Below are 13,473 nucleotides of genomic sequence, written 5' to 3'. Positions count from 1 at the left end.
GAGCTGAATAAGGAAGACTGAAGGAGAATTGATGCCTTTGAATTATGGTGTTAACAAAGAATACTGAATATACTGTGGACTGTCAGAAGAATGAACAAATTTTTCTTGGAATGCTCCTTAGAAGCGAGGATGGAGAGACTTCATCTCATATACTCTGGACATGTTATCAGGAGGGACCACATCATGCTTGGTAAAGTAGAGGGCCAGCAAAAAAGAGGAAGACCATCAATTAGATGGACTGACACAGTGGCTGCAACAATAGACTCAAACATAGCAACAACTGTGAGGATGGTGCAGGACCAGGCAGTGTTTCTTTCCGTAATACGCAGGGATGCAATGGGTCAGAACTGACTCAACAGCACCTAACAACACAAGTTTACTTAAGATATTTAGTTACCTCGATTTTTCCTTATATCCAAAAAGTTTGACTAGTGTGTTAGTGAAGTTACACAATGAGTAGAAAAAAGGGCCATTTAACCAAGCTACGAAGTACAAAATTGTACATTAAAAGTACAAATACGTGCATAACGAGCCTTCTTGAGTGAGTGACTCAAGAGATACATTTAAATGTTGGTTGAATGTTTTTTTTCATGTCATGATTTTCCTAGTGAACCTGACTTTGTTCATGGTTCAGTATCATCATTCTGAGGGTGGGTTTGTGACATCTATTTTTGCCTGCTACGCAGCCCTCTCCGCGTTTGAAAACAGCACCTCCATCTCAATTTTCTTTGGTGATGCTGCCTACCCCCACACCTAGTTCCGGTGCGGCTGACAACCCACCCTCCTACCCTGTACTCCTCACTCCCCATTGGCAGTGGGCACATTTCCCAGGCCTCAGCAACCTATGAATTCCATGATCCTGGCCACAGTACCTAAATTCTTCAGGGAAGGGAACATGAATACATGACCCAAATTGGACCAATGAGACTCAATCCCAGGGCTCTGTTGGGACTATTGGGAAAGAGCAGCTTTCTTTCCATTAGGGCTGCTTGTTGTTGTTGTTAGGTGCCGTCGAGTAGGTTCTGACTCATAGCGACCCTACGTACAAAAGAACGAAAACTGCCTGGTCCTGTGTCATCCTCACAATCATTGCTATGTTTGAGCCCACTGTTGCAGCCATTGTGTCAATCCATCTCATTAAGCATCTTCCTCTTTTCCACTGACCCTCTACTTTACCAAGCATAATGTCCTTCTCCAGGGACTGGTCCCTTCTGATAACATGTCCAAAGTATGTGAGACGTAGTCTTGCCATCCTTGCTTCTAAGGAGCATTCTGGTTGTTCTTCTTCCAAGACAGATTTGTTCGTTCTTTTGGCAGTCTATGGTATATTCAATATTCTTCACCAACACCATAATTCAAAGGCACTGATTCTTCTTCTGTCTTCCTTATTCATTGTCCAGCTTTCACATACATATGAGGCGACTGAAAGTATCATGGCTTGGGTCAGGCGCACCATAGGCTTCAAAGTGACATCTTTGCTTTTTAATACTTTAAAGAGGTCTTTTGCAGCAGATTGCTCAATGCAATACGTCCTTTGATTTCCTGACTGGTGCTTCCATGGGCATTGATCATGGATCCAAGTAAAATGAAATCCCTGACAATGTCAATCTTTTCTCCATTTACCATGATGTTGCTTATTGGTTCAGTTGTGAGGATTTTTGTTTTATGTTGAGGTGTAATCCATAGCTGTAGTCTTTTTTAATATATATATATTTTTTACTGTGCTTCAGTTGAAGGTTTACAGAGCAAATTAGTTTCTCATTAAACAATCAATACACATATTGTTTTGTGACATTGGTTGCCAACCTCATGACGTGTCAACATTCTTCCCTTCTCGACCTTGGGTTCCCCATTTCCATTCGTCCAGCTTTCCTGTCCCCTCCTGCCTTCTCGTCCTTGCCTCTGGTCTGGTGTGCCCATTTAGTCTCACAAACATGGTTGAGCTACATGTATTATTGTTTATTTTATTGGCCTCTCTAATCTTTGGTGGAAGGGTGAACCTCAGGAGTGACTTCAGTACTTAGTTAAAAGGGTGTCCAGGGGCTGTGCTCTCAGGTTTCTCCAGTCTCTGTCAGATCAGTAAGTCTGGTCATTTTTTGTGAGTATGAATTTTGTTCTACATTCTTCTCCAGTTCTGTCCGGAACCCTCTATTGTGATCCCCATTAGAGCAGTTGGTGGTGGTAGTTGGGCACCATGTAGTTATGCTGGACTCAGTCTGGTGGTGGCTGTGGCAGTTGTGGTCCATTAGTCCTTTGGACTAATCTTTCCCTTGTGTCTTTGCCTTTCTTTAGTCTCCCTTGCTCCAGACAGGATGGGACCAGTGTAGTATCTTAGATGGCCGCTCACAAGCTTTTAAGATCCCAGATGCTACTCACCAAAGTACAATGTAGAACATTTTCTTTATAAACTATGTTACGCCAGTTGAGCTACATGTTCCCCCGACACCATGGTCCCCAGCCCTCAGCCCAGTAATTTGGTCCCTCAGGGAGTTTGAATGTGTCTATAAAGCTTCTATGTCTTTGCGTTGGTCAAGATTGTGCTGACTTTCCCAATATTGTGTACTGTCTTACCCTTCACCAAAGTTACCACTTATCTATTGTCTAGTTAGTGTTTTCCCCTCCCTCATAACCATCAAAGATTGTTGCTTTCTGTGTCTAAACCTTTTCATGAGTTTTTATAATAGTGGTCTCATACAGTATTTGTCCTTTTGTGATTGACTTAACTTCACTCAGCATAATGCCCTCCAGATTCATCCGTGTTGTGAGATGTTTTGCAGATTCATCATTGTTCTTTATTGTTGTATAGTATTCCACTGTGTGTATGTACCACAGTTTGTTTATCCATTCATCTGCTGATGGGCACTCAGGTTGTTTCCATCTTTTTGCTATTGTGAATAATGCTGCAATGAACATGGGTGTGCATATATTTATTTGTGCGACAGCTCTTATTTCTCTAGGATATATTCCTAGGAGTGGGATTGCTGGATTGTATGGTATTTCTATTTCTAGCTTTTTAAGGAAGCGCCATATCGTCTTCCAAAATGGTTATACCATTCTGCATTCCCACCAGCAATGCATAAGAGTTTCAATCACCCTGCAGCCTCTCCAACATTTGTTATTTTCTGTTTTTTTAATTTGTGCCAGTAATGCGGGGGTGAGATGGTATCCCATTGCAGTTTTGATCTGCATTTCTCTAATGGCTAGTGATCGTGAGCATTTCCTCATGTGTCTGTTAGCCTCCTAAATGTCTCCTTTGGTGAAGTGTCTGTTCATATCCTTTGCCCATTTTTTAACTGAATTATTATTATTTTTGTTGTAGAGGCGTTGGATTTTCCTATAGATTTTAGAGATTAGACCTTTGTTAGATTTGTCATAGCCAAAAATGTTTCCCAGTTTGTAGGCTCTCTTTTTACTCTTTTGGTGAAATCTTTTGATAAGTTTAAGTTTAATTTTCAGACGATCCCAGTTATCTGGCTTATCTTCTGGTGTTTGTGCATTGTTAGTTATGGTTCATATCCTATTTATGCCATGTATTAGGGCCTCTAGCATTGACCCTATTTTTTTTTCTATAATCTTTATAGTTTTTGGTTTTATATTTAGGTCTTTGATCCATTTTGAGTTAGTTTTTGTGTATAGTGTGAGGTATGGGTCCTGTGTCATTTTTTTTTTACAGATGGACATCCAGTTTTGCCAGCACCATTTGTTAAAAAGACTGTCTTTTCCCCATTTAATGGACTTTGGGCCTTTGTCGAAGATCAGGTGATAGTAGGTGGATGGATTTACATCTTGGTTCTTGATTCTGTTTCTGAAGGCGGTAGTCTTTGTTCTTTATCAGTAAGTGCTTCAAGTCCTCTCTGCTCTTAGCAAGCAAGGTTGTGTCATCTTCATATCACAGGTTGTTAATGAGTCTTCCACCAATTCTGATGCCACATTCTTCTTTATATAGTCCAGCTTCTCAGATTATTTGCTCAGCATACAGACTGAATAAGAATGGTGAAAGGATGCAACCCTGATGCACACCTTCCTTGATTTTAAACCGTGCAGTATCCCCTTGCTCTGTTCGAACGATTGCCTCTTGGTCTGTGTACAGGTTCTGCATGAGCACGATTAAGTATTCTGTAACTTCCATTCTTTGAAGTGTTATCTATAATTTGTTATGATCCACACAGTCAAACGCCTTTGCACAGTCAATAAAACACAGGTAAACATTAGGACTGCTAGCTGTAGGATATCTGCCTCAGGCTGCTGGAGGCCACCCTATGGGGAGGTCATGCCAGAGAGTGGTGCTAATCCAGGGAAAGCAGAGTTGAGAGATGCTGAGAGACATCTTTTGAGTCTTTAGATCCAGCCATATTTAAAGCCAAAACTATTCTTTTGAATCCTTAGATCCAGCCGTATAAAAAGCCAAAACTATGATTGGACTTTTTGGTTACTTTTCAGTTGCTAAGCCAACAAATTCCTTTGTTTAAACCAGTCTGAGTTAGATTTAAGTCATTTACAACCAAAAGAGTTCTCACTAAAACAGAAGATGAAGAAGAATTTACCAATAGTTTCTCAGGAATAGGATGTTGTTAGATGCCATCGAGTCAGTTCTGACTCATAGTGACCGTATGTACAACAGAACAAAACACTGCCCGGTCCTGTGCCATCTTCCCAATTGTTATGCTTGAGCCCATTAGAAATAGGATATACTAGTAATTTAAATTCTCAGTCAGAGCTAACATAAACATATCCCACAGGAAATTTTTCTTATTTTAAAATGCTTGATGCATGATCTACACCTTTCTTTTACTTTCATTGAAAACTCGAAGAGGAACATTTCAGTAAATGGTTAACTGACAGTTACTAACATTTCTTGGAATGTATGAACAAAGGAATTAAAAATACAATGATAAATCGTGATTAAAGAGCCTAGTTATTGTTTACACAAAGTCACTGCAGGGTGTCACGGTATTAGAGAAAAACTACATTAACCCAGAAGATAATAAAAAGCAGACCCCCCAAATTTTATGTGTGATTTTCTATCCACTGTCTGCTGGCCAGCCCCACCTGCATTCTGTACACCCTGTGCCACAGACAGAATTCATTCTCCCCCTAACCACCCAGCCTGCAGCTAAGCCCACACTGCCCCTCCCTGCGTCCTGCCACCTTCTTCTGGGTCACTCAGGCTCTAAGCCTGTGGTTCCTTCTCCTGTGAGCACGGCACGCCCTCCCCACTCCCCATCAGTTGGGTGCCAGGCCTCACTGGTTCTGCCTTTGGAACGGCTATCTACTGAGCACACTCCTTCCTCTCTGTCCCAGTCTTTCCTAGACACCTACAATGGCTTGGTCTCCTTCCTGGAGCACATGTCCTCCGACTCATGCCATGCACTCCTGCCAGATTACCCCTCCTAAACCTAGCTCAAGAACCCCGCTATAGGGTTCCTGTCTAGGATTCAAGTCCTTGCTTTGTCCTGATCCAATTTGCTTTTCTAACCCTCACTTCTGGTCATGAATTTTAAATCCAGACAAACTTATCGAAAGCTCAGTTATACCCCTCTGCTCTGAATTCCCCAAATCTTTTGATCATCGTTAGTCAGTCCCTATTCCACCTAGAAAAGACTAGGTATCTATTAAATATTTCCAACTGAATGTGATTATCCATCTTGAAATTCTAAAGATTTGAAATATTATTAATGTTGCCCAACATCTGTATAGTACTTACTCCTTTACACAGTACTTTCACTTTCGTACGGACATACACTTTATAGCAGTTACTGTGTGCCAGGGACTCTTCTCAGCACCTGGCATATATATATCTTCATAACAACTCTATGACATAGGCACCATCATCACCCCAGCTTTAGAGACGAGGAAAACTGAGGCACAGAGAGGTCCTTGCCCAAAGTCATACAGCTTAGTAAGACACGCAGGCAGGATCGGTTCTTAGGTGGTTGGGTTCCAGAGACTTTCATCTTGACCAATACACTATGCTATGGAGCTTAGACTTAAACAAAGGACTTTTAAAATCCAGACAGAAGATGCAGCCACTATACTATGCTGCACCAACACCGCAATAAATCAAAAACAAAGCACTGACACTTGTGAACCAGTTAGAAGAAATACCTGGACACTGCAGAGGCAACATTATCACTTCAGTTTGGGTCCTTTTTAGGGCAGGATCCTTTTAGGTCCACCCCTGACCAAAGAACTTCCACCTTATACCCTAGGGTGTCCTTTGTGTAAACCTTCAAGTATTACATGAGCTACTTAGGTGGCACTAATGAATGTTACTTTGAAGATCTACAAAAACCATTAAAACTTTGGGAAGAACAGAAGCTTTGTTGAGTGATCGGTTATCAGATGGTCTTCCTGACCCCAAGGCATGTGGGATCCCAACTGCCCTACTGCACAGCTACCCTCCCCAGCAAGCGCCAGGCTGCATTCCTCCATCAGCAACAATACTCTGTTGTTGTTGTTGTTATCGGTCCTCGACTCATGGCGACCTCATGCACAGCAAAACGAAATGCTGCCCCGTCCTCCTGCACCATCCTCATAATCAGTTGCAGACGGAACAACTGTGATCCACAGGGCTTTCGTTGGCTGATTTTTCAAGGTAGATCCTCAGCCCTTTCTTCCTAGTCCATCTTAGTTTGGAAGCTCTGCTAAAACTTGTTCAGCACCATTGCAACACACAAGCCTCTGCTGACAGACAGATGGTGGCTGCGCTTGAGGAGCATTGGTTGAGAATGGAACGCAGGTCTCCCGCATGGAAGGCGAGAATTCTGCCACTGAACCTCCACTGCACTGACCCCTTAGTACACTCATGCTCCCACAGGCACAGCAAAAGGTAAACCAGGGGTTCCTATCATGAAGTCTACTTTTCAATCTGTATCAGGGTCATTGACATTTACAAATTAAATGTAAACTCAATGTAACTACTTCCCAACCATTCTGCTACAAGGCTAGGAAACAAAACTTGTTTCTACTTATCATTTCAAGAAAATTTAAATGTCATACAATTAAGTTGATTTTTGTTTGATCAAGTAATCTTAAGGATTTGAAATGCCTCAGAGAGAATCTGAAACTTAAGAAGTACCAAAAAAAAAAAAAAAAAAAAAAGGATCAACATTTAACCTACACAGGGGCAGAGCAACATTCTTCAATCTTTTGATCAGCAGAACACATTTTAAAGTCAGCCATGGAATTCTGGTTCACTATCAGTCGTGCGTTCATAACAGGGCAACTTGGGATATGAAAATGAAAAGCAGTGCTAACTACAAGAAACCAATTCTAAAGTAAAGCCGCAGGCAGATTTTGGGATCTATTGCTCTATTAGGATGTAACCCAACAGACCCAGCAGTAACCTGGCTGGGCCGTGCCCTCACAGAGGTGGGCACTTCTTACATCCAGTGATAATCTTTTTCAGAGTGTCTCCGAGAAGAAGAGGACACTGGTCCTTTTGGCTACAAGTCCGAAGCCCAAAGTCCACAAAGTCTGCCCGGGATTTTGAACTCCCACAGGCTGCCTGGGTAACAGCTAACTAGCGGTGCACACGGCAAAGCAGGGTTTCCAGGGACAAGCCCTAATTCGGGACGGGGACCCTACCGACACCCACGGCATCTCCATCGATCCCTCCCTCTTGGCTCCGGACTCGGGGCTGTAAACCTTTTCGTACCAGGATCTGGCAAAGAGTAAAGGCTCGATAACATGAGCTGTTGCGTAAAGATACCTGATCAGAACGGAAAGGTCCCCCGACTGGAATTTCGAGGGTCCCAATGGGGTGGGGGCGGCAGCGTGGGGCGACTCCCGGATGGCGGGGTCCTCCGCGTGAAGTCGGGGCGCGGCTTGCTGCGGGGCGGCCCGGTCGGGTGGAGCCTCAGCTGCAGCTCCGGGAGGCGGCCCCAACGGGGCGCCCAGCGGGTAGGCCTGGCCTTGGCTCCCGGCCCGGGTGGGGCGGCCCGGCCGACCCTTCGCCGACCCCTTGGCAGCCGGCTCCCTGAGGCGGACTCAGGTGGCGCCTCCTCTGCCGCCCCAAGCTGCCCCACGCCTTGGAGCCGCAGCGGCGGTGGCAGCCAAGGAGCAGCCCAGGGAGCCTCCTTCCATCGCCCGGGCCGCGGCCGCCACTCTCATGACAACCGAGCCCGGCCAGGCGGCAGGCAGCCTCTACGCGTGCGCAGGGCTGCGACACGGCCCTGACCTCGGCCGCGCCTGCGTAAGTAAGCCCCGCCCCCTTACACTCCTGGCCTTCTGGGTAATGTAGTTTACGAGGGTCGGCCGGGCCTTCGTCGGTTTCCGGGAACGCCAGCTTCTGTGCGCTCAAACCCCGCGTCTGGGTAAGGGACTGGACCCAGCGGCCACAGACACCTCGAGGATGTTTGCAATGTTCCAGAAACCCAAGACCTTCAAGCTGCGGACCCTGAACAGCCAGAAGAAATTCGGAGTGGCGGGCCGGAGTTGCAAGGAAGTGCTGCAGAAAGGATGCCGCCAGTTCCAGGTCCTCTGCCAGCCCGCCCCGCACCTTCTTCGGTTCCGGGCAGCTGGGCACCCGGCTGCCCCTGCGGCGCCGTGAGAGGTGGTCCTCGAGCGCCAGGGAGCTTGTGTGCCCTCTTGCAGGGGAGAGAACGTGTCAGAATCTGCGGGTCGGGTAGGAAGTGGGTCAAGCTACAGACTCACAAGAAAAGGGCCCACAGAAGAGTAGGGATTTGCTGGACGCTCGGTTTACCGGCATCGTGCCGTCTTAGTAGACATTTCTTTTGCTGGAAGAGGGTGGAGTGTTCGGTGGGTAGGTTTCTCTCCACTGTACAGTCTTTACTAATGGTGATATTACTCATTCATTGATTTTTCGCCACCACCAAGGCTGTACTAAGCTCATACCGTGCTTAATGGACAGACACATTGTATCGTTTAAAGCAAACCAAACCCGTTGCCGTCGAGTCGATTCAAACTCATAGCGACCCTTTAGGACAGAGTAGAACTGCACCATCGGGTTTTCAAGGAGCGTCTGATGGATTCGAACTCCCGACCTTTTGGTTATAAAAACCCTGAGGACGAAATTACCACATCGTAAGAAAAATTAAAAGTTGCCATCAGAGTTGATAGCGACTCATGTCGCTCCCATGTGTTGTCAGCGTAGAACTGTGCTCCGTAGGGTTTTCCATGGCTACTTTTTAGGAAGTGATTACCAGGCCTGTCTTCGGAGTAGCCTCTGGGTGGACTCGAACCTCCAACCTTAAGGTTAGCAGCCGAGTATGTTAACTGATTTTCACCACTCATCCACATCTTACAGATGGAGAAACTAAAAATGGACATAGTTGACACCAACTGTGTCCTTACCACGCAGCAGACATTCTACGCTCTTTATGTGGGTTCTACTATCCAGTCCAGAAAGCAGCCCCATGAATTGGGCACTAACATCCCCATTTACAGGTGAGTCTCTGAGACACAGAGACTAAGTAACTAAGTAACTTACCCATAGCTACTAAGTAATGGGGGCTGCATTTAAACTTAGGATTGTCCAATTCTAAACGAGTTCTTGGGTGGGGCAAATGGCTAAGTGCTTGGCTACTAGCTGAAAGGTTGGCATTTCAAACCCACCCAGAGGTGCTTTGGAAGACAGGCCTCAATCTGGTTCTGAAAGGTCACGGCCTTTGAAAACCCTATGGAGCAGTTCTTCTCTGCACACGTGAGGTCACCGTGAGTCGGAATTCACTCCATGACAATTAACGATAACAACATATAATTCCAAAGTCTGTTTTGGGATCTTAGCAGAGCCTCTGAAGGGATTACGGCTGTAGCAAAATGACTAAGGTGTGGGAAGTCCTCCTTGGACTTATAGTGCAGTGCCTGGCACACACATGGGTTCAAGATGGGCTTGTTTAATGATACTGCATTTTAGCAAGGAGGCTTCTTGTAGGTCCTTGATGCCCCTCCCACAGCGCTCAGGTGTTGACTAGAAACTGAGGAGAGAATAAGAGTGCTGCGTTTCCTCTTCAAAACCCGAGGCTGTGGAGGATGTCTGAGGTGGGAGGAGCTCCAGGGAATCTGTACTCCACAGGGTTTTCAATGGCTGATTTTTCGGAAGTAGATCGCCAGGCCCGTCTTCTGAGGTGCCTCTGGGTAGACTTGAACCATTTCATTCACCAGTAGACACCAGGACCCCCACAGCCCATGGCGCCCCCTACCCCAAACGTTCCCGTAGCTCTTGAGCACATTAGCAGAGTGCAGGCAGGGTTATGAAGGGGTCGGGGACAGCTTTCCTTCTTCTAACTCGGGTCACCACAGCCTGGACTGACGGCAGGATGCCTGGGTTCTGGTTGCACATCTGCTGCTAACTCTCTGTGTGCTCAGGTAAATGGCCACTTTACCTCTCTGGGCCTCCGTTTCCCATCTGTAAAATGAAGGGCTAAGATGGTCTCTAAAGTTCCTCCCGGCACTGACATTTCCTGAACGAGTTTATACTACCGCTGAGATTGCATGCCATGGTGGCATAATGGTTAAGAGTTCAGCTGCTATCCAAAAGGTCCGCAGTTCGAATCCACCAGGTGCTCCTTGGAAACCTTATGGGGGCACTTCTACCCTGTGGCTATGAGTCAGAATCAACTCGATGGCAATGGTTTGGTTTTCTTTTGGTTTACATGTGTGGGACAGAGGTGGGCGGTGGGAGGGGGATTGCCGTAAAAATACCTGAAGTTGATCAGTGTCAAGCAATAGGGAACCAAGCCTCAGGAAATTAATAGTACAGTGTACTGGCAACATTCTTGTTGACAGAGGCAGTTCTCAGTAAGATGTTCTCCTTCATTAATCATTGCCTCTGAGAAAATCAGAGTCCCTGGGTGGAGCAAATAATTAGTGCACGTGGCTGCTAACAGAAAGGTTGAAGGCTCAAGTCCACCCAGAGATGCCTCAGAAGAAAGGCCTGGCGATCTACTTCCAAAAGTTCAGCAATTGAAAGCCCTATGGAGCATGGTTCTACTCTGACACTCATGGGGTTGCCATGAGTTGGAGTTGACTCGACAGCAACTGTTTTTTTTTTTTTTTTTTTACTGGTTATGAGAAAATGAAAACGCATTAAGTAGGTATGTCCTGTGGCTCTTTCAAGAGATATGTAGTTGTCAGTGAGATGTTTACAGGCTTAGTGGAAGCAGTTACGGGCCTTTTTCTGAAATCGACTCTATTTTTAGTGCCCTCAAGGAGCTCATTTTTAAAGGATCTGTGTGGTGAATCCTGCAAAGGAAGCCGTCACCAATTTATATATATATATTTTATGTGACTTTCTGTATTTTAGAATGACCTAAAGCAAAGTGCCCTCATTTTGACGCACTGAGTTTTAGACACAATGTTTGTCTCAGTTTAGCTTGATTCTTTAAAACACCGCATGGTCTTGTTCTCTGTGGGGACTGCAGATGATAAACCTCATCCTGCCATTCAGAAAGTGGCCCCCCGAGGCCCAGTCAGTCAGCGGCCTGCCTGCTCTTCCTCCTTCCCGCTCTCTGCCCTCAGCTCCCTGAGTCTGGCTGCCACCTGTGCCTGTATGAGGATGGCACGGAGCTGACTGGAGACTACTTCCCAAGTGTCCCGGACAACTCAGAGCTTGTACTGCTCACCGCAGGCCAGACCTGGCAGGGCTGTAAGTGGGGAGACCTCTGAGGTGGGCGGGGAAGCATGCGGGGCTCAGGGGGTCCTGGGGGTTCAACCCTGGGGTGGGGATTGGGGAGGGGAAGGGCTCCCCTTTGCTGTAAGGTCTGGAGTGTAAGGGAGGAAGTCCTCTGGAGTCCATGGTGTACACCACCACTTAGATGGCCACGTCCTAAGTCTTCTTGCCTAGGAACTCAGTTGTTCAGTTTGTTGTTTTACATCTGTTTTTTTTTTTCTAAATTCTTTTTATTTATGTTCACTGGCGGTGTCCTGTTGTTGTGTGCCATCGAGTCAATTCTGACTCATAGCAACCCTATAGGACAGAGTAGAACTCTGGGTTCCAAAGCTGTGATCTTTACAGGAGAAGATTGCCAGGTCTTTCTTCTGTGGAGCCGCTGGTGGGTTCAAACTGCCACCCTTTGGGTGTCCTGTTGTTGTGTGCCATCGAGTCAATTCTGACTCATAGCAACCCTATAGGACAGAGTAGAACTGTGGGTTCCAAAGCTGTGATCTTTACAGGAGAAGATTGCCAGGTCTTTCTTCTGTGGAGCCGCTGGTGGGTTCAAACTGCCACCCTTTTGGTTAGCAGCCTAGCACTTAACCATTGCACCACCAGGGTTTCTCTAGGGGGGTCCTAGTAACTCCCAAGGGCAGCAGGGAGTGATTTGGGAAGGGGCGTGCACAGTTTTGTGGGTGAGGCACTGTTCTGCTCTGTTGGGCTTATGCATTTTTCTCCAGGATGTGGCAGTGGCTCATCCAACACTGGGCCTTGTTCTCTGTGGGTGTTTGCTGAGTTGCTGTCCTCAAGGCTTGTGTTCGGGGGCTGCCTTATCGGGAGCCTGCCCGGAGAGGTAGTCCTTTAGCGGGTAGCCCTGGTAGCGCAATGGTTAAGCGCTTGGCTGCTAACCGAAAGGTCGGTTATTTGAAACCACCAGTCGCTCCGCAGAAGAAAGATGTGGCCGTCTACTTCTATAAAGATTTACAGACTTGGAAACCTTACAGGGACAGTTCTCCTCTGTCCTTTAGGGTCGCTATGAGTCAGACTCTAGTTGATGGCACCGGGTTTGGTTTTTGGTATTTAAGACCTAGGGCGCAAGTTTTGTCTTCCAGAACCAGCTAGATGACAAGTTCTGTGCTTGAGCTGTGGGCCAGGAGCAAGATTTCTGGGTGTGTCACCTGCTCCTTGTGCATGAACTGAGCAGGGCAGAGCTTCCTACCCCTGCCAGTGGTGTCACTAGGGGGGCACAGGGGCTGTGGACTACACTGGGTGACACTGTCAGAGGGGATGACACCAAAATGACTGTCTATAAAATTTTTGTGCAGTGTTTCAGCAGAAATTTATTATTTCTTATGAAAATATTCCTGTAGTTGTAACAACATGAATATTTTTCTCAAGCCCAGCTTACATGTAATAATATATCTATAAGGGTAAAACTCTGTGCTAATTTACTTTTTGAGCCTTCTAATGCTCTCCGGTCAGAGCTGTCATTATTACCCAATTACAATGACGCTTCAGATCACCTGGTTTCGTCTGCACACGCTACAAGCACACTTTGTTGTTTTTATTGCTGCTGTTATTTTTATAGTTGCTGATTTTGTCAAATTTTCTGGTGTTTCAGCTACAACATTGTGGTAATTAGGATTTGTGAACTATATCAATAACTTTTTTTGAGAATGAAGTAGTAAATAAAGGAGGGGAAAAACCAAACTCATTGCCATTGAATCGATTCTGACTCATAGCGACCCTATAATAGGACAAAGTAGAACTGCCCCATAGGGTTTCCAAGGAGTGGCTGGTGGATTCAAACTGCTGACATTTTGGTTAGCAGCCAAGCTCTTAACCACTGTGCCACCAGG

General features: G+C 46.0%; 2 protein-coding genes across 3 annotated transcripts in view; one reads left to right on the top strand and one right to left on the bottom strand.

Annotated features, from left to right (window-relative positions):
- Window positions 1–8,123, bottom strand: part of CEP104 (centrosomal protein 104) — a 44,142-nt gene extending 36,019 nt beyond the window's left edge. The window contains exon 1 of the mRNA XM_004384307.2: window positions 7,712–8,123. The gene's annotated coding sequence lies outside the window, so the exon portion shown is untranslated. The remainder of the gene's footprint in view (window positions 1–7,711) is intronic.
- Window positions 8,124–8,306: 183 nt separating this feature from the next.
- DFFB (DNA fragmentation factor subunit beta) overlaps window positions 8,307–13,473 on the top strand; it is a 19,399-nt gene continuing 14,232 nt past the window's right edge. Inside the window, exons 1-2 of one of the 2 annotated variants that reach the window (XM_012557890.2) lie at window positions 8,307–8,476; window positions 11,482–11,608. In XM_012557890.2, coding sequence (XP_012413344.2) covers window positions 8,354–8,476; window positions 11,482–11,608 — 250 coding nt within the window. In that variant the 5' untranslated portion in view covers window positions 8,307–8,353. Of the gene's footprint in view, window positions 8,477–11,481; window positions 11,613–13,473 lie in introns of both variants that reach the window. The other variant, XM_023738701.1, reaches the window with a different exon arrangement.

This window comes from Trichechus manatus, unplaced genomic scaffold (assembly GCF_000243295.1).
Source record: "Trichechus manatus latirostris isolate Lorelei unplaced genomic scaffold, TriManLat1.0 scaffold00122, whole genome shotgun sequence".
NCBI classification, from domain to species: Eukaryota; Metazoa; Chordata; class Mammalia; order Sirenia; family Trichechidae; genus Trichechus; species Trichechus manatus.
The sequence above is the reverse complement of the archived record's forward strand: the minus strand, read 5'-3'. Positions and strand labels throughout refer to the sequence as shown.